Source organism: Centrocercus urophasianus, unplaced genomic scaffold (assembly GCF_019232065.1).
Source record: "Centrocercus urophasianus isolate 14NV4802_14NV808 unplaced genomic scaffold, USGS_Curo_1.0 seq_19, whole genome shotgun sequence".
NCBI classification, from domain to species: domain Eukaryota; kingdom Metazoa; phylum Chordata; class Aves; order Galliformes; family Phasianidae; genus Centrocercus; species Centrocercus urophasianus.
In genome coordinates this window covers 21,224,651-21,242,284 of record NW_024884744.1, presented here as the reverse complement: position 1 = coordinate 21,242,284, position 17,634 = coordinate 21,224,651, and the positions used below count along the sequence as shown (strand labels likewise).

The following is a 17,634-nucleotide window of genomic DNA, read 5'->3' as shown; positions in this document are numbered from 1 at the left end:
AGGAAATCTTTTTAAATTATTCAATTTGACTCAAATTTTAAAACTTAACTCTCCTTCCTAAGGATTTTTCTTTGTTAAGTTCAAGCTGCTCAGGGTTGTCGGGTTGTCCAGCTCTGTGGCATACCTCAGCAACCTTTTTTTTGCCTCAAGGGTTACGTCTGTTTGCTTATAAAGCTGTTTGATGACTTGCCCTTTTCCATTTGGGAATGTCAGTGAAGATGTATCATCTGAATTTAAGTTTTAAAATATGTGTGTTTACTATAACAAAAATGGGAACGGATATGAAATTTTCTGGAATGTGACCTTCCTTCAAAAGGATGTAGTGCCTGGCCTTTTGGGGGGTGTTTTTATGAATCTGAATGGGCAGTTCTTTTAATGTCTTTCGACTTACATGTAAGTTTAAAAAGTGGCCCAGCATTTGTGAAATACATAGCAGTGCCGATGGTAAAAGCACGGTAAGAATCCAGAAGAACAAAATGATAATGCAAAGCAAATAAGTATAAATATTTACTATTTTCCTCTAGATGATTTGGAACCCAACAGCCTAGCAGTTATCCCTGGGATGGGAATACCTGAGCAGTTGAAAATAGCCATGGAGCAAGAGCAGATGGGTGAGTAGTTGCTGTAGGGAGGCATTTTTCTGAGCCATCCAGATACTGTACAACTTATTGTTCATTCCTGTCATATAATTGGGTAGCACCACTGTTTTCTGAGGTTCTTGAGTGCATATTTCCCATGAAAAGAAGAAAGAGTTGGGAAACATCAAGGTTTATTTTGTTAAATAAACTGTAAGGAGAGTTACAGAATTACTTTGTAAACCTGTACTGCACTAACTGTTTGCCTTCCCTGCTTTTAAAGGGAAAGATGAGTCCAATGACATTGAAATGACAATCCCAGGACTAGACTGGGGAATGGAGGAAGTAATGCAAAAGGACCAAAAGAAAGTGCCACAGAAAAAAGTGCCCTATGCAAAACCAATACCAGCACAGTTTCAGCAGGTAAGCAGCTGATAAACAGCTTTGCAGTTTTGAACACCAAAAATAAACTTGTTCTGTTGGATTTCCAAAAAACATCCAACATCAGTGCAAAATAACTTACCACAGTAGTTAAATTACCATTTATGCATTAGATACTTGGTTAAATCCCTTATATCCCATACACATACCTTGAAACTAGGATGCTACAACACCTGGATGTTCTGTTCAACCTAGTTTTTAGCTTCTGATTATCCGAGTTAGAATTACAGAATATCCTGAGTTGGAAGGGACCAACTCCTGGCTCAGCAGAAGACCAGCCAAAAATCAGAGCATACATCTGAGAGCAATCTCCAGATGCTTTTTGTACTCCAGCAAGCCAAGGGACAGCAACCACTTCTCATAACATCTTCTCCTCCAGACCATTCACCATCTTTGTAGCCCTCCTTTGGACACTTTCTAATAGTTCTATGCCTCTTCTGTACTGTGGTGCCCAAACCTGTACACAGTATTCAAGGTGAGACCACACAGAGCAGAGTGGGACAATCCCCTCCCTCGTTATTCATCATTCCAGCATATCTTGTCCCAGTCAGTGATTTATTACACATGTGGTGTTTCTTAGAATTAATTTTATATTTACTATTCTTTATAGGCGTGGATGCAGAATAAAGTTCCTTTGCCTCCCCCACCTGAGCCATTAATCGACAGAAAGGAAGACATTAAGCTAGAGGAGAAAAAGAAGACACAGGCAGAGATTGAGCAGGAAATGGCAGCACTTCAGTACACAAACCCACAACTCCTGGAGGTATGTGTGTAAAGCCAGTTGCTGGAGCTTGGCGCCAAAATGTGTAGCTTGCTTTTGCAGTACACTTTTCACCTTTTCTCAAAAAATGTAGTTTAATAAGAATAAGACTCGATGCATGAAGGCAGCTGCACCAAGGTCTCCACATTTCAGTTGGTCAGACCCACTTGTGTAGTTGTGTTTCTGTTGATTAAGAGAAAAGTGCTAACTCTTTTCAAACTCCTAAGAAGGAGACAGTAGCTTCTGATGTTCAGTTTTTTCATATTTTTCTGAGTTTAGTTGATTTGCTGGGTTTCTCTTATTTATCTATTTATTTGTTTATCTATCTGTCTATCTATCTATTTATTTATTTATTTATCTATCTATTACAGCAACTGAAGATTGAGAGACTTGCACAAAAACAAGCTGAGCAAGCGCAGCCACCTCCAGGAGGCTCTCTTCACGGACCCCAGCCTTTTCCAGGGCAAGGCCCAATGTCACAGATGCCTCAAGGGTTTCAGCAGCCCCTTCCGCCACAGCAGATGCCAATGAATATGCCTCAGATGGGACCTCCTGGTCCACAAGGACAGTTCAGACCTCCGGGACCCCAAGGACAGATGGGACCTCAGGGTCCTCCATTACACCAAGGAGGTGGAGGTCCGCAAGGCTTCATGGGACCACAAGGACCTCCGGGCCCCCACGGACCTCAAGGAATGCCACGGCCTCAGGATTTACATGGACATCAAGGAATGCAAAGGCATCCCGGCCCTCACGGGCCAATGGGGCCTCCAGGCCCGCAGGGTAACGCTGGTCCACAAGGGCACTTAGGACCGCAGGGCCTGCCTGGCTCTCAGACTCATTTGGGGCCACAAGGTCCGCCTGGCCCGCAGGGTAACTTGGGACCTCAGGGTCAAGGAATGCAAGGGCCACCTGGTCCCCGAGGGATGCAAGGACCTCTTCCTCACGGCATGCAAGGAGCTCCGGGATCTCAAGGGATGCAAGGTCCTATCTCCCAAGGGCCTTTGATGGGACTTAATCCAAGAGGGATGCAGGGTCCGCCAGGGCCCCGAGATAACCAGGGACCTACTCCACAAGGGATGATGATGGGTCATCCGCAAGAGATGAGAGGTCCTCATATGCAAAGTGGTTTGCTAGGACATGGGCCCCAGGAGATGAGGGGGCTGCAGGGACCCCCGCCTCAAGGCGCAATGTTAGGACCGCCGCAAGAAATGCGCGGGCCGCAAGGCCAGCAGGGACCTCCGCAAGGCTCTTTGGTAGGGCCACAAGGAAACATGCAAGGACCTCAAGGACAACCAAACCCTTCGAGGGGGCCGCATCCTTCCCAGGGCCCTCTGCCTTTCCAGCAGCAGAAAACGCCTCTGTTGGGCGATGGGCCTCGTCCCCCGTTTAATCAGGTACGTGTTGATCTGTGTAACAACAAGAGTGTTAAAAATGTAGGAACGATAATGTTGTGCTGTACAAATGTCAAGCAAGAGATGAGAGTGTGGAGGTGAGGCTCAAAACGGAAGCTTCAAGGGAAACTAAATGACGACGAACAAAGTTACATAGCTTGGAAAATCAGAGGTACCTGTAGGGATGGGATTACTGGGAGTACAGACACAGAAATCAGGATCTTCTAAGAATGTATGAAACCGAAGAGAAACTCCAGGTTTGTTTGTGGTTTTTTTTTAGCTAGAGGATACGGAACTGTCTTAAATGTGAAGTTTCCTGGAGAGTAGATAAGCTCAAAGAAAAGTTGAATTGAAGCCAACAGAACATAAAAAATACGTGTGAATTAAAGCAAATTATTGTTGACTCTTAGTTGTCCCAAACTGATTTATCCAAACTGAGGAGTGAGCTTACCACAGATACTGACGTATCTGGATACTGGAATATCAGCTTAGTCCTGGTTGAGCTTTCCAGAACAGCCGTCCTGCTTCCTGCATAGGAACAGGAATTGCTTAGCCACCTTCATACCTTGTGAGCCACCAGGTTAGAGCCTGTGTTCCCAGACTTGTTGCTGAGCAGCACCAGAGAGAGCACAGGGAGCAAGCAGGCTGAGTAAGACCAGCCTGGCTGTGGAGCTGGAGCACCAAGTTCCAGCAGGTTTCACCAGCTCAGCAAAATACTTAGGCTCAGCTCACCTGGAATACTGGAGATTTTTGCTTGTGAAGGCACTAATTACTTTTGCAGGGATTAAGGGTGGTTCAGCACCAAGCTGTCAGGTGCAGTTTGCTCTTCAGCACCTTTAGCAGCACGTTTGCTCCAGCTACTGAGCTGCCACAGATAATGAAAAGCTCACTACATTTATTACTCCTTACAAGTTCCTGTTGTTGTGATGTTAATTTTGTACTTAAAATGTCATGTTTGTCTTCAGCCTTAAGGTAAATTTTGAAGGGGATGTACTGGAAAAAATCTACAGTTTTAAGAAATGTGTGATTATTTTTAAACAAAATTGGCTGTTGTACTGAGTGGTTTCTAGATTAGACAGTTATGGATGTTCTTAATGGGGAGGCCAGTATCAATCACAGTAACGTGTGATGACTTTGAACTAAATCTCACTGGCTGCGCTTCAGATTGAGACAGAGCAGCCTACAAATTGTGTATTGGTGTGGTGTTTTTTTTCTTACAAGTCAGCAATAACTTCCTGCAGAAGTCCGTAAATGTGACCTTATTGCTGAGATTTCAGATGAGGAGGACAGGAACTGGCTCCACAGCTGTTGCTCATCTCATTTCTACCAACGTTGTGTTTTTGTGGTTATCCTAAGGAGACCAACTGCTCCGCCTAAACAGCTGCCACCAAGGTGGCATGCACTTGTTAGAGCCTGCTGTTGGCAGGATGCAGGAGGTTGTTTGCAGCAGGCAGATGTTGTGCTCCATAAATGCTGCTACCTTCGAGTCTTTTACAAATATTAAAAAGACACGTAACAAAGCTGGGTATTTTTGGCTATTTTTCCTTCCTTGTCTAGCTTTAGAAGGCTGATGTATTGAGAAAATGGGCAGATTGTGCAGTTCGTAGTGTTCCTTTCCATACTGTTCCTTTCCATTTTTGGTCCTGTTGGCTTCTCTGTAAGATGAGCAGAAGGGTAACTCCTGTCTTGGCTTTTTTAACAACAGGCTTTGACTGTTTTAGTCCTGAATTTAGTGTTTTCCTTCTGTACATTTGTAGAAATGGCTTGCCTGCCTTTTTAGAAGCAGAAGAGGAGTGTTCGTTTCCTTCATTAAGGGCTTGTGAAATCAATACTGAACTTGTGTGCCTATTTTAGAGGATCATGTCTGTAGGAGATAGCACTGTTACCTTCACCCACTGCTCACTGAAGAGCTACGTGCAGGAGATGCCCATCTCTTCCCAAGTGGGAGAGCTGCTCCCTTCTGCAGATGGGGAACAAAACACAAACCTGTTTGAGAAAGAAAGGGACCAAAATACAGTGTGATCAGCAAAGCTGTATTCTGAAGATAGGAATATTGATGTTAAAGTGCAGACGGGTAGATAAAATATTCCCAAGTTAGCAGTGGTATGTTGGGGCTGAAGTGGTGATTGAGAGTTGTTGATTTACAACACCTAATCTTTTGGGTAGACTGGATTTCATCTCATTTCTTGGCATGAGTGCTTTAGATCAAGTCTCTTTCCATGTAGAGGCAAACTCTTGGAGCTTGCAGTGGCTCAGACGGAATGGATTGGTATGACGAATTCTTCCCCTCCAGCTGCAGTGAAAACAGATGGCAGTTGTAAGGTGGGCCAGCAAAGCCAGCCCTGCTGCTCTGCCTGGTGCCACAGCACAGCTCTGCCTGCCTCCAGCTGTGGGATGCACAGGGCTGCCTGCAGTTCTCAGCGCAGTGCCTCCTCCTGTGCTCTGCAGTTCACTCTGTCTGCTAGGAGCCCATTTGGGCCCATGGTGTATTTTGAAATGAAAGGCATATAAAAATGCACTATGACGGCTCTGTCTTCCTAACTTGTCGGAGTATTTGTTTGGAAATAGAGGGCTTTGGCAAACAGTGATTGACCTCATGAGGTGGGCACTAAAAGCTGCTGCTCTGGTTGAACAGCAGTGACATAAACTTAAGAAGTTCAACAGTTTATTGTAAGTAATCTTGCATTAAATACATGAGAAGTGGTGGAGCTCCAGCAAGGCTTTGTTCAGGGATGGTGACAGCTTTGTCCTTCCTGGACAGCTATTCTTCTGACTCAGCTCACCATTCAACCACTCAAAGAGGTTCGTGTGCTTTTTTCTCTTGTAACAAGCACTGGAACCAGGCCTTCTATTCTGCTTTTATTTTCCCAAAAATTTTACAAAAACATTCAGTGCAAAGGTGCTGTTTGTAGTACCTGTTTATGTGTTTTTTTGTGATTATTACCTCCGTTGCAGTTCAATACAAAAGTATAATTTAAAACCAGTATTTCGAGATGCAACAGGAAAAACTGCTCAAATGAACTCTCAGTGTTGCTCCTCAACCCTCTCTCTAAAATAATTAATAATAAAAGATGGTCTTTCACAGAAAGTAGATACAGAGTATGAAAAAAACCCACGTGGTCAGAGGAGGCATGGGGTAACCTGGTACCTGCTGCGATCCTTCCTGGGTCTGTATCTGCAGCATACACATCAGCACCTGGTGCTTTCTCAACAAATGCATGCAGTTCTCTCGCCTTCTCTAACAGGCATAGAAAACAGGAGCTTTATTATCTTTTGGTCGTTACGGATAAAAGATTAGTCATAAGTTTTCTAGATAATTGTGTATGATCCTCAGGAAACAAAAGCGTCACTGATGTGAATGTGAAAAAAATCAGGCTGAAACTAATCGAAAATCAGCTGCTGCTGTCATAAGGGCTGTGAAGATGCACTGTCCCAATAAAGGAATTTGGTTTGCTGCCTTACAAAAGGCTCAGAAGCAAGAATACTCACGCATGCTAATTCACATGGCTTTTCTTACTGTACACTAACAGGACGGACAGAACCCAGGTCCTCCACCACTGATACCAGGACTGGGGCAGCAGGGAGGACAAGGTCGTCTCGGCCCCCACAACCAAGGACCTGGCCTTAATAAAGGTAATTAAATGCACTGTCCGTTCTTCTGTGAGTAGTTCTCCAAAAAGATGCTGTTCCAGTGCAGACCCTCTAGATAGAAAAGGCTACAGCACAACGAAGGGTCCGGATTGAGAGGGAAGCTACAGTAGACTTGGGCTGGAATACAGAAGAAAAGCTTTTCCCCCCAGAATTCCTTAATGTGAAATGTATGGTGTATGCTTTGTAGAACTGTAGAAACTAAAACGTCCTAGAGCATTTTTTAGGAAAAATTACAGAAATCTGCTATGGTTTTTTCCCTCAAGGTGACTCCCGTGGTCCACCAAACCACCACATGGGCCCTCTCTCAGATAGAAGGCACGACCAGAACAGTGGTGGCCCTGATCATGGGCCTGAGAGAGGGTTGTTTCGAGGTGGCCAGGAGTGGGGTGATGGTAGAGACAGCAGGGGCATGCCAGATAGACGAGGACCTCACCCAGATTTCCATGATGACTTTGATCGACCAGATGACTTCCGGGACGACTTCCATCCAGATAAGAGATTTGGCCATCGATTGCGGGAATTTGAGGGGAGAGGAGGCCCACCATTGCAAGATGAGAAATGGAGACGAGGTGGACCTGGGCCTCCCTTTCCTCCCGATCACAGGGAATTTGAAGGCGGGGGTTCAAATCGTGGCCCTCCTGGTGCTTGGGAAGGACGGAGACCTTCAGATGATAGATATCCACGGGATCCTGAGGATGCACGGTTCCGAGGAAGACGAGACGAGAGGTAAGAATAAATCGATTCGTTCTTCTTGGGTAAAGGGTGAACGGAGGGAATTCTTTCTTCCTGGTTTCCTTGTCATTAAGGAGTCTATCTGTTTCAGATTTATAAACTGGAAACCAATAAGGAAATGAAAACTCTAATATACCTGAGTATAGAGTCCATAAAATCATTCAGTAATAGAAGAAAACTTGAAAAATGGTCATTGTACACAGCAGCTTCCGTGTCTGTAAACAGTAAGTAAAGAGAAGGGAGGAAATTTGTAGAGAAGATCCAGTGACACAGGATGAAGATTTGAGATCGTTTTGACGAAAATTGAGAGGAAACTCGAAGGTTAAAATGGCAAACTTTTGAACACTAGAAGTGGAATTTGAGACTCTGTCTCCAGTCACAAACTGCAGGATGACTGTGGAGACTGTAGAACGAGCTGTGAGATACTTGTGAGGAGCAGGAACAGTGATCCTACTATCAAATATAAGGGGCAGAGCTCTGCAGCCTGTTGGACTGTCGAGACTATTTTCTCATGTTTTTGCTTGTAGGAATTTTATTTCTTTTTCTGGCTTATTTCTTAATGCCAAGCAAAGAACTCAAAAATAATCTAGTTTATAGCAATGTCCTCTTCATTGCTCACAATTTCCAGATCAATCACAAAGGGATGACTTTGCTTCTAGTTATTAATGTAAACGTGGAGGAATTGCTCAAAGTTGGCAAGACGACCTGTCACTGAAATTGCTCCAGATTTATGCTAGCTTAACAGAGTTAAATTTGGCCTCCAAGGTCTAAACCTCTCACTGACCACCAACTCCATATGTATAAAAATGTGTACTTGTACAAATATATTGTGGTCTCCACATAATGTGAATTTTGTGTGTTTTAGTTGCCTTTTAATCATTTTCTTACATTCCTTTTACTTTGCATCTGTACAGCTCTTCTTTTAGCTATTTTCTACCTAGCTCTGTAAAGATGTACCTTCCTTTTGTGTGAAGAGTATGAAAGGAAATGAACAAAAAGAAGGTAACAAAGCCGTTTAAAAGAGAGAATCCGAGTGGAATAGTCTGCCTTCCATAACTCTGAAACAGACGTAGCAGACAATGATTTTAGAAGCTCAGTAGAGATTTTCAGATCTTATATTGGGAATGTTTAGGGATTGGGGAATATTTTATTCTTATTCTGATTTTACAGAGGTTTTAGGAGGGGAGTCCAGGCATCTCAGGACCTGGGAATCTGACTTGTGAGCTAACGAGGGTCTGTCACAGTGCAAGTGTTTGTACAGAGCGGTTAGCTGGAGAAGAATCATCACAGGGCTCTGAAAGGCTCGCTGTGCTTGCACTTAGTGATTTCCTCTGAGTGAAGGTGAATTGGTTGCCATGCTGGTGCTGAAGTGAGCCTAAGAATCCCGACTGCTCGTTTAGCTGACTTGGTTTGGAATTTAGATTGTAACTGGTTTGGTCAAAAACGTGAGAGGGAAGTGTGTGTATGTGTGTTTCTCTCTAATTTCCCATCCTTTTCATCTCTGTCCTGTTCTCACTCTACCTGTGCATATCAACATGATGCTTCTACTGCAGAGACCTGCCTCTTCCTGCTGCTAATCTGCACAGTGTGTAGTTGTGTACGTTAAGGTCCTAGGCCTCAAGGAAGAAGATGAGAGCAGTCAAACAGGAACTGAGCCCTATGCGAGGCAGGGTTTTACGTGTGACTGATGAGAAAAAGTGAAAAAGGATATACATAACCCAATATTAGGAGCCATGGCTGTATCAGGCATAGGTGTGATAGATTTCAAAGCTGAACTTTGTCCGTAAGGTTGCCTGGAAACACAGAGAAGGGTCCTCCTCCCGGTAGCCATAGGATCTTGTGTTGCGAATCTTGGTAATTTACAAGCTAAGCAGAATCTCACCAAGTCAGTATTAAAATGGGAGACCCTCTAAGGAATATATCTAGAGGACTGTGCTGTCTCAAGGCTAAACAACATTGCAATGTGGTTATTTGAACCATTTGTACCTGAAACTGCTGAGTTTGTTTTCACAAATCACCCAGGTTAATGTGAAATGGTTCATTGTCCATATGCAGCACTCCCTCCATCCACTGTTGTACCTGTACAGGCACAGCAGCCTCCTCTCTGTATTGTGTTTGTTTTCTGGGAGGTGGAGACAGACCTTTTGTTTTTAATTTAAAAAAAAGAAAAAAAAAAATGTAAAAGTTAAAAAGAAAAAAATAATATTGTATTGTGTTATGACTACTGTTAAAATATTTAAATTTGTAATTAAAAGGTTAATGTTGTTAAAATTCTAAATAAAAGTATCTAAAGTTTTGCTTGTAATAGGGTGCACTGTGTCGTTAATGAGCCGGGGAAGGGGACGTGCACAAAGCCAAGGCTCGGAGCATTGCGGCGCCCGCAGTTTGCCCAGTGCGGAAGTGGGAGAAGAGGGGAGGTGGGGGGGCATCAGTGTGCATGGGCAGACAGAGCTGCACTGTCACTGCTGGCGCTGAGGGGGGGCAGGATCCCAAAGCAGTGTGCCTGCACCACCTAACGTCCCCTGGTGCTCGCACAGAAATTGCCCGGGTCGGGCTGTAAGCAGAGGCAGTTGTAGCAGTGGGTGCTCACGGAGCTGCAGTGATGCACGGGGCATTTATGGGCTTTGCCAAGCACTCCAAGTTGGTGCTGTAAGAAACAGAACTGCTAGCGTTTGTGCAGCCATCTACAGGCTTACCTGGAATGGCACTGACAGCTAAGACAGAAGCGTTCTTCCCTCTGAAGATCTGTGTTAAGACCCCAGTGTGATACTGGAGGAGCTGTACTCAGTTCAGATGAGATGCAAAAGCCAATCGCATCCAGTTACTGAAGATGCCATGGTGCTGACTAGGAGTAGAAATAACTGACGTGAGGGGCACTGCTACGTTTTGCAGAACAGAGCTCTTCGTTTACTGCAGATGGATAAGCTGCTGGTGAGGTTGTAGAAAGCCACTGTGCACACTGCTCAGCAGTCATCATCCCTGCTGAGCCAAGTGCAGCCTAGAATCGTTTCTCAACATTGTAAACTTAAAAAGAAAAAAAGAATAAAAAATCCTCTGTGGAGGGACTGAGTAAGAGAATGTTCTAGCAAGAGACTCCAGAATCCATAGGAATGTGATGCTGAAATGTTTCACTACAGCCTTGACTCTCACTGCTTTTATTTTTCCTGCTTCGTTTGTAATCCCTTAAAGCAAGAGCACTGCAACTAAGAGAAATTCACTTGTCCTTCTCCTTGCCTTGCCTTATATCTATCTCACTGTTTTTATTTTTTTTTCCTTGTTAAATGAATGCAAATATACTTGACAGTATTTTCTGTATGGGAAAAAAAAAAAACAAAACCAACACAACAGAAAGAAGTGAGGAAAAACTATACAAAATAGCTAAACAAAGCGCTCAGAGACAGACATTGAGCACTTTTCCACCCACAAATCCTGTTCTGATAGCTGTATGTACTGTAGTGTTATGTGAAACGGTTCAGAAAACAGCTTAATAACCAACTGTCTCAAGTTTATCAATGTAAACCTTGTCTAAAGGTGTAACGTGTTCTTTCTTGTAGCTTCAGAAGAGGAGGACCCTCGAGACACGAGGGCCGGGGACCCAGGGGGAGAGATGGCTTTCCTGGTCCGGAAGATTTTGGGCCAGATGACACTTTTGACTCCCCAGATGAAAACTTGAGAGGAAGGGACCATGGTGCTCGGGGCCGAGGTCGTGGTGCAATTAGAGGTGAGGGGAACATTCTTCCACAGTGAAATACAAGGAGAAGGTAGCAAGGGTGTTTCTTGGGCAAACGGCAACAGTTTCACAAATGCAATTGTCTCTTCTCACTCCTCTCCCTGCATCTCGTGCTGCTCAGGAGGCCGGAAGGGTCTGCTTCCTACCCCCGATGAAATTCCACGCTTTGAAGGTGGGCGGAAGCCAGAATCCTGGGATGGAAACAGAGAACCAGGTAAAGAAATAGCTGAGGTCTGCTTCAGATAATCAATGTCTGCAATGTAACTGCTTTAAAATGAATTAACGTCGCTACTTTTCCCTGTGCTTCGTGTGCTCAGTCTTTCATCACCAGAGATGCACTGTGTAGGTTTCTGGACTTATAAATATAGAAATAAATGAACTGCCTGGAATGTAGCTAGCTGTAAACGCTGCATTTCCACAGAATAATAAATGAATAAATCATTTATTATCCTGATTCAAGGTGAGATTTTATATGCAGTGCAGAGCAGCACGTTGGTGTCCCCTGCTGATGAATGCAGCGTAACATACAGCTTTTCGAGGTATCTATTGATGCCAATGGTCATCTTTGTGTATAATTATAGGTCCTACAGGTTATATAGGAACCATATAGGTTCAAAACTGAATTTTAGAACACGAGCACAAATGACACGTGAATAATGAAAGATGAACGTGTGGCCATCTCTAAAATACGTAAAAACCCTTATGCTGAAAAGAAAGCTTGAGATCTGCCACTTCTTTCTTCTTCAACATCTTCTAAACCTGCTTTACCTTCAGCTTTCTTGCAGCTCGTTCATCTAATGTTGGCTTATTTGCATGCTCTAGAGGTGGGGAAGCTTTATATAACTTAAAATTGTATTCCAAATTGCATGGAAAGTAAATTTATATGTGACTGCTTTCTGAAAATGAAGTGTAACGATCAGATGGACGTTATCTAATGATCCTACTTTTTCTCCTCACCATCAGGTCCTCGTCCAGACCACCCTCCTCACGATGGACATTCTCCAGCTAACCGAGAACGTTCTTCTTCGCTCCAGGGCATGGACATGGCCTCACTGCCACCACGTAAACGTCCCTGGCACGATGGACCAGGGACCTCTGACCCCAGGGAAATGGATGCTCCAGGTGGACCTCCAGAGGAGAGGGGAAAAGGTAGATAAGTCCCTTGTATTGAAAACCTCGTGCAACACCCTGGTGTGTTTTTCAACAGAAGTCTTATCCAGCTTTAAGAATCGCTGGAACCTGTGACATCCACAGACAGAGCTCTCAAGCTTAACTGGAAAAAATAAAAAGCTTTTGTCTTCTTAAGCCCATCATTCACTACTTCCATTCAGTGATGGCTTGTATTTTAGTTGGTATTTCTGAATGCCACCTCTGGCTGCATAAACTTCCCATCTTCAGCTGGCTCTTCTCTATGCCAGAGCTCTCACCCATTCGTGTGCTGTCTCTGGAATGCGTTCTGTATCCTTTACTGCCCTTCTTACCACGTCTATACTCGCTTCAGTTTTAACTTATCATTTTGTGAATGGGGTGACTAAGAATTGCACACGCCATGGCAGATGTGGTTTAACCATTCCTTTATCCAGTTCTCTTGGTTTTGTTGTGTTCTGCAATAAAAGTATACCAAGAACTGCAGATAGCTGTAAAGGATCAGATCGTGTATGGCTGGCACTTTTGAGGGACCTGACTTAAGTAAGTCCTCGCTGACTGTATGAGACATAATCTCCTTTAATCCCCAAGGGATTGCCTGATTACTGTCAATCTTCTGGGCTGCCATGGAGATATGGAACCTGTGTAATAAAAAACAGGGAGGAGGCATAAAATCATAGGTCTCAAGAACATTCAGTTGGAGAATGTGAGAGAACTAGCTGAAAGGCGTGGTATGTCTGAGAAGAAGCACGGCTTAGATTTCAACATCAGTAACGTTGTGCTTCCTTTTTAGGACGTGGAAATTCAGGAGCTTCCCAGAGAGCACCAAAATCGGCACGGTCTAATTCTTTAGATGGAGACCATCACGATGGATTCCACAGGGATGAAGCTTTCGGCGGAGGCCCTGCAGGAGGCAGCAACCCTTCCAGAGGAGGAAGGAGTGGAAGCAATTGGGGAAGAGGAAATAACATGAATTCTGGTCAGTCACGAAGAGGAGCATCCAGGGGTGGCGGAAGAGGCCGATAGAAGAGGCTTTGACTGGGTCACACCCAGTCCCTGATGGACAATATTTAAATGGACTGCTACTCTGTACTCAAAGAGAAAGTAACCCTGCAAGAACGCGAGTCTGGATTCTTAACTGGGATAACTGAATGTGCATTAGTTCCTAACAAGGGTCTTCTCCTAGATCAGTCAACTGCTACTAGCTGCGGTACTGTAGCTAGCTTTCAGTTTTGTCTTCTCTGCCCCCATTTTCCCCACCTTCCTTTACCTACTTTGTTTTGTGAAGAGCTGGAATTTTTTTTAGTGTTGAGACATGGAGCACCTCCACAGATTTCAGTTCAATTCCAAACAGAAACTTGTTTCTATATGTACAGTTTGTCAGAAGAGTTATGTTGTTTTTTGTATGAATACAGAATGTAATTTGCGCAAAAACTAACCAAAAAAAAGCGTGTGTAGTTCTTTACTCACCTATTCCTATAAAGTGCTGTTTCTTAACAAACTTGTGTATCAGATGGAGCAACAAACTACCTCCTGAAGTCTCATCTGTGGGCAGTACTAACAGCTTATGCCTCATTTTTGGTTTATCATCTATAGAGAACTCTTTTGCCTGCAGTCTCAGCTGTCTATAAATAACCAGAGGTGCTGACATTAAAACTCCAGAGCACAGGAAGTCACTGCTGATTGCTGGTCTGCCATCCTGAAAGAGAAAAACAGGGAACACCATTTAGAAAAAGCTGTCATACACATAGTGCATCTATAACCTGGACTGCTAGCAAACTAGACAGGATAACGAGCACTGTCATTCTGTGCTTCAGCTGCAGGAGTCAGATACTTCTGCTCACAACAGCACTTAAAGAAATTGAAGAGGAAAGGGAAGTTTAGCAATTTGATTCATATGGAAGCAAACGTTTTACAGTGGCTGTAGGATACCCTGCATGCAGATATGGGTGTCCAGCAGCATTTGGTCTGCTGAAGTGCAGAACTCAGTGGTTTCTGGCTGTCATCTTAATGTTTCTAAACATCTTTAGGGTACTTTTCTTTGGTTTTCCCACAGGAGAGGGATGAGCAGAGGTTATTTATATTTCCCACATTTTTGTTGCTTAGCAATCACAAGTATCCAATGTCCCCATAAAAAATCATTCACATCAATCATCTCCAGTCACCAGGCTACCACAGGGCTCATTAATGGCTTAAGCCTGAATGAAAAGTTTATACAGAAGTTTATACGTACTCAAAAGCCAGCTCTCAGGAAGGTCCTCAATTAAAACTATACAACAAACTATCATGAAAACTATCACCGCCGGGCTGTTTTTCTACCCACTGGAAATTTGTAGAATCATGAAGTGGTTTGAGTTGGAAGGGACCTTAAAGCCCACCCAGTCCTACCCCTGTGCTGGGCTGGCTGCCTCCACCAGCTCCGGCTGCCCAGGGCCCCACTGATGGCCTTGGGCACCTCCGTGCATGGGGCACCCACACTGCTGAGGGCAGCAGTGCCTCACTGCCCTCCTAACATCTACTCTAAATCCCCCTTCTTTTAGCTTCAAGCTGTTAGAATAGTCACAGTGTATGGCAGTGTAATTCTACAGCTGGCAAAACTACTGCACAGCACAGCAATGCACAGCAGCTACTTTATCTGACTTCTGATACGGTTACATCTCTTTTAAAGACTGACCTACTCTATCCTCATCCATCTTATTTAAAAGGGATCAGAGCAGAGGTGCTTAGCAGCTGCTCTCTTTGTCACAAGTAACATTTTACAGTTTTTAATTTGTAGCCTACAAAATTGCATTAAAAATCATAGCAATTAAGGGAGCTCATTAGCCTACAGCATCCTTGTCTTCTGGCTTTAGCATGATCTGAAAAGTGGTGGCTGGGAAGGAGCTGAGGGCACCTTGTAGGGAGCAGGTTCACCTTCGGGGAGCACAAAGGGATCCCTTTTGCTCTACTTGCAGAAGGGCCGTGCTGGGTGCACCTCAGGGATCTCTTTAAATTTTAACACTGAAGATTTAATCACTACTGAAGGGAAAATACAGAGTTGGCTTTTTTTTTTTTTTAATAATACAAGCCCTGGGTATTTTATTTTTTTTTAATGGGACTGAAAGCGACTTCTTTTTAGTATTTCAAGTATCTGATTTAGAGGTCTTGGCCCTTAATACCCAACAGTCCTCTACCAAAGCAAACTGGAGCGCACCTAACAGCAGGGAACCCAGCAGTCTGCACCTGGACACGAGGGAAAATGCTTCTTTTTCCCCTGCTGCTTGGTTAGCCCCACTATTGTACTTGCTAACATTCACAATGGCAGCTTTTCAAACTAAGCTTTGAAACATTCCACTGCTGTGGAACATGAAAGTCATACAGAAACAGGGCAATGAGCTAACTTTCAGACAGAATCCCACAGCCACAGACAGCAGGAGACACAGAGGGAACCCAATGGGTGCAACCACAGCCCTACTGCTGAAAGCAGGGTGCAGGCACAGCTCTGACCACCGCACGCAGCCTGGCTGTGCTGTGCCTGCTCACAGCCTCTCCCTGCCATCTCTTCCAATTCCACTGCTACAAATTACACACCGTAGCTTAGCAGTTATCAAAAGGACAGACCTACTTAACGTTATCTCAGTCTACAGCTCAAAGAAAGAAGTGACCGGTGGTTGAAGATCTACACTGACGTTTGGTACACAAATAGTCATTTTATTATTAAAGCTGTCTACGTACATGTAAGCACCCCCGTTTGACAATTCCCGCTGTATCCCTAAGCAGTGATTTGAGGCAAGTCTGAGAGCTGGGCCGGCTCCGTCCGAGGCGCTGGAGGGCGGTCAGCCCCAAGGCAGAGCCGAGCAGCCCGCTCCCCAGCAGAGCTTGCCGAGGGGCACGCCGTGCCGTTCCGCGGCTCCTGGAAGCAGGACAGCACATCGCACGGTCCTGCCCTACCCGAGCACAGGCCTGCCGACCCACAGCCCCGGAGCCTGTTTCACTTACTGGATGCCAATTACAAGCAGTTTCTGTGCAGGAAGAGCGCACGGCGCTCGCTAAGGCTCCCGGCACCGAGGCGGCACCGGGCACGAGGAGCCAGGCCGCTCGGCGCTCTTCGCCCCGCACCGCCGCCGTCTCCGCTCCGGCGCCGGGCGGCCCAACGGCCCTCCGCCGGCAGTCGCTCTTCCTCGGCTCCAGACGCGGCGGGGCCGGGCGCGGTCCCGCGCTCGAGTTCGGAATCGCCGCCGTTCCGCGCCGCCTTCTCGCGAGGAAGCCCGACGGGACGCTCCTCCCGTACATCACACGGGCAGCGCGGCCCCGCGGCGCAGCGCGGTCACCAGGAGCCCTCCGACACGCCGGGCGCCGGCGGCCCCTCCGGGCAGCGCGCCCAGCAACGCGGAGGCGGCGGCGCCCAGCTGCGCGGCGGCGCCCAGCGCGGTCAGCGCGGTGCTGCGCAGCCCCAGCGCGGCGTACAGCGTGCCGCCCAGCGCCGCCGCGTACAGCAGCGAGCCACGGCTCGGCTCCCGCAGCAGGCGGGACGGACCGCGCAGCAGCGCGGCGGCGAGCAGCGCGCACAGCGAGCCCAGCGACCAGAGCAGCGCGAACTTGCGGGCGCGGAGCAGAAGCAGCGGCGCGTACAGCGCGGCCAGCCCGAAGCAGAGGGCAGCCAGCAGAAGGCACAGCGCGGCGCCCGCCAGCCGCTGCCACGGCGACAGCCCCGGCAGCCACGGGTCCGCCTCGGCCGCCCACGGCCAGCGCCAGCCAGGGAAGGCGCTCGGCCACACTCCTGCGCCGTCCCCCTCCGGCTCGTCTTGCGGGCCGCCGGCGGGCGGCGGGGCGGGGGCGGCCTTGGACTGGGCGAGGTACTCGTGCAGCTGCCGGCCCAGGTCCGCCATGGCGGGGCCCAAACGGCACGCGGGCGCTACGCCGCCATCTTGCCGCCGGCTGCTTCCGGGTCAGCGGGCGCGGCCGGGGCAACGCGCCTGCGCAGTGCGACCCAGAGGGGGCGGGGCGGCGCTGCGTGGGAAGCGCCGCGGGTCCGCCCTGAGATCCCGCGCCGTTCGGTGTCCGTCGGCGTTGAGCGAGCGTCGTCGAATGTCGCTGTGTGCCACTGTTCCCACGCGGAGGAATTCAGTCCCGGCCCTTCGTTCCATCCGCATTCCACATCAGACCGCCCCGTCTGTCCCCCGGCCGCAGCGCGTAGCGGGATACGGGCGGGCTCAGCCCCTGCTGCGG

General features: G+C 46.7%; 2 protein-coding genes and 1 long non-coding RNA gene across 7 annotated transcripts in view; 1 reads left to right on the top strand and 2 right to left on the bottom strand.

Annotated features, from left to right (window-relative positions):
• The window catches only part of WDR33 (WD repeat domain 33), a 62,359-nt gene extending 48,499 nt beyond the window's left edge, over window positions 1-13,860 (top strand). For 2 of the 4 annotated variants that reach the window (XM_042820792.1, XM_042820793.1), the window contains exons 14-23: window positions 525-611; window positions 859-998; window positions 1,627-1,779; window positions 2,148-3,170; window positions 6,698-6,800; window positions 7,082-7,544; window positions 11,105-11,271; window positions 11,402-11,494; window positions 12,244-12,429; window positions 13,220-13,860. In XM_042820792.1, the coding sequence (XP_042676726.1) occupies window positions 525-611; window positions 859-998; window positions 1,627-1,779; window positions 2,148-3,170; window positions 6,698-6,800; window positions 7,082-7,544; window positions 11,105-11,271; window positions 11,402-11,494; window positions 12,244-12,429; window positions 13,220-13,452 (2,648 nt within the window). In that variant the 3' untranslated portion in view covers window positions 13,453-13,860. Of the gene's footprint in view, window positions 1-524; window positions 612-858; window positions 999-1,626; window positions 1,780-2,147; window positions 3,171-6,697; window positions 6,801-7,081; window positions 7,545-7,641; window positions 9,733-11,104; window positions 11,272-11,401; window positions 11,495-12,243; window positions 12,430-13,219 lie in introns of those variants that run through there. The other 2 variants (XM_042820794.1, XM_042820796.1) reach the window with 2 other exon arrangements.
• Window positions 5,604-16,515, bottom strand: LOC122161382. 2 transcript variants are annotated; one of them, XR_006169161.1, is made up of 5 exons: window positions 16,141-16,515; window positions 13,897-14,125; window positions 12,238-13,067; window positions 10,247-11,471; window positions 5,604-9,691 (listed from the first exon to the last, which is right to left on the bottom strand). It is a non-coding gene; the product is annotated as an uncharacterized LOC122161382 (long non-coding RNA). The 2 variants fall into 2 exon arrangements; XR_006169162.1 differs by lacking the exon at window positions 5,604-9,691 and having other exon boundaries at window positions 10,781-11,471; window positions 12,238-12,408.
• Window positions 16,516-16,697: 182 nt separating this feature from the next.
• Window positions 16,698-17,338, bottom strand: SFT2D3 (SFT2 domain containing 3). The gene has a single exon (XM_042821187.1). The coding sequence runs from the start codon at window positions 17,292-17,294 to the stop codon at window positions 16,698-16,700; it is 597 nt and encodes a 198-aa protein (XP_042677121.1). The 5' UTR covers window positions 17,295-17,338.
• Window positions 17,339-17,634: the final 296 nt, after the last annotated feature.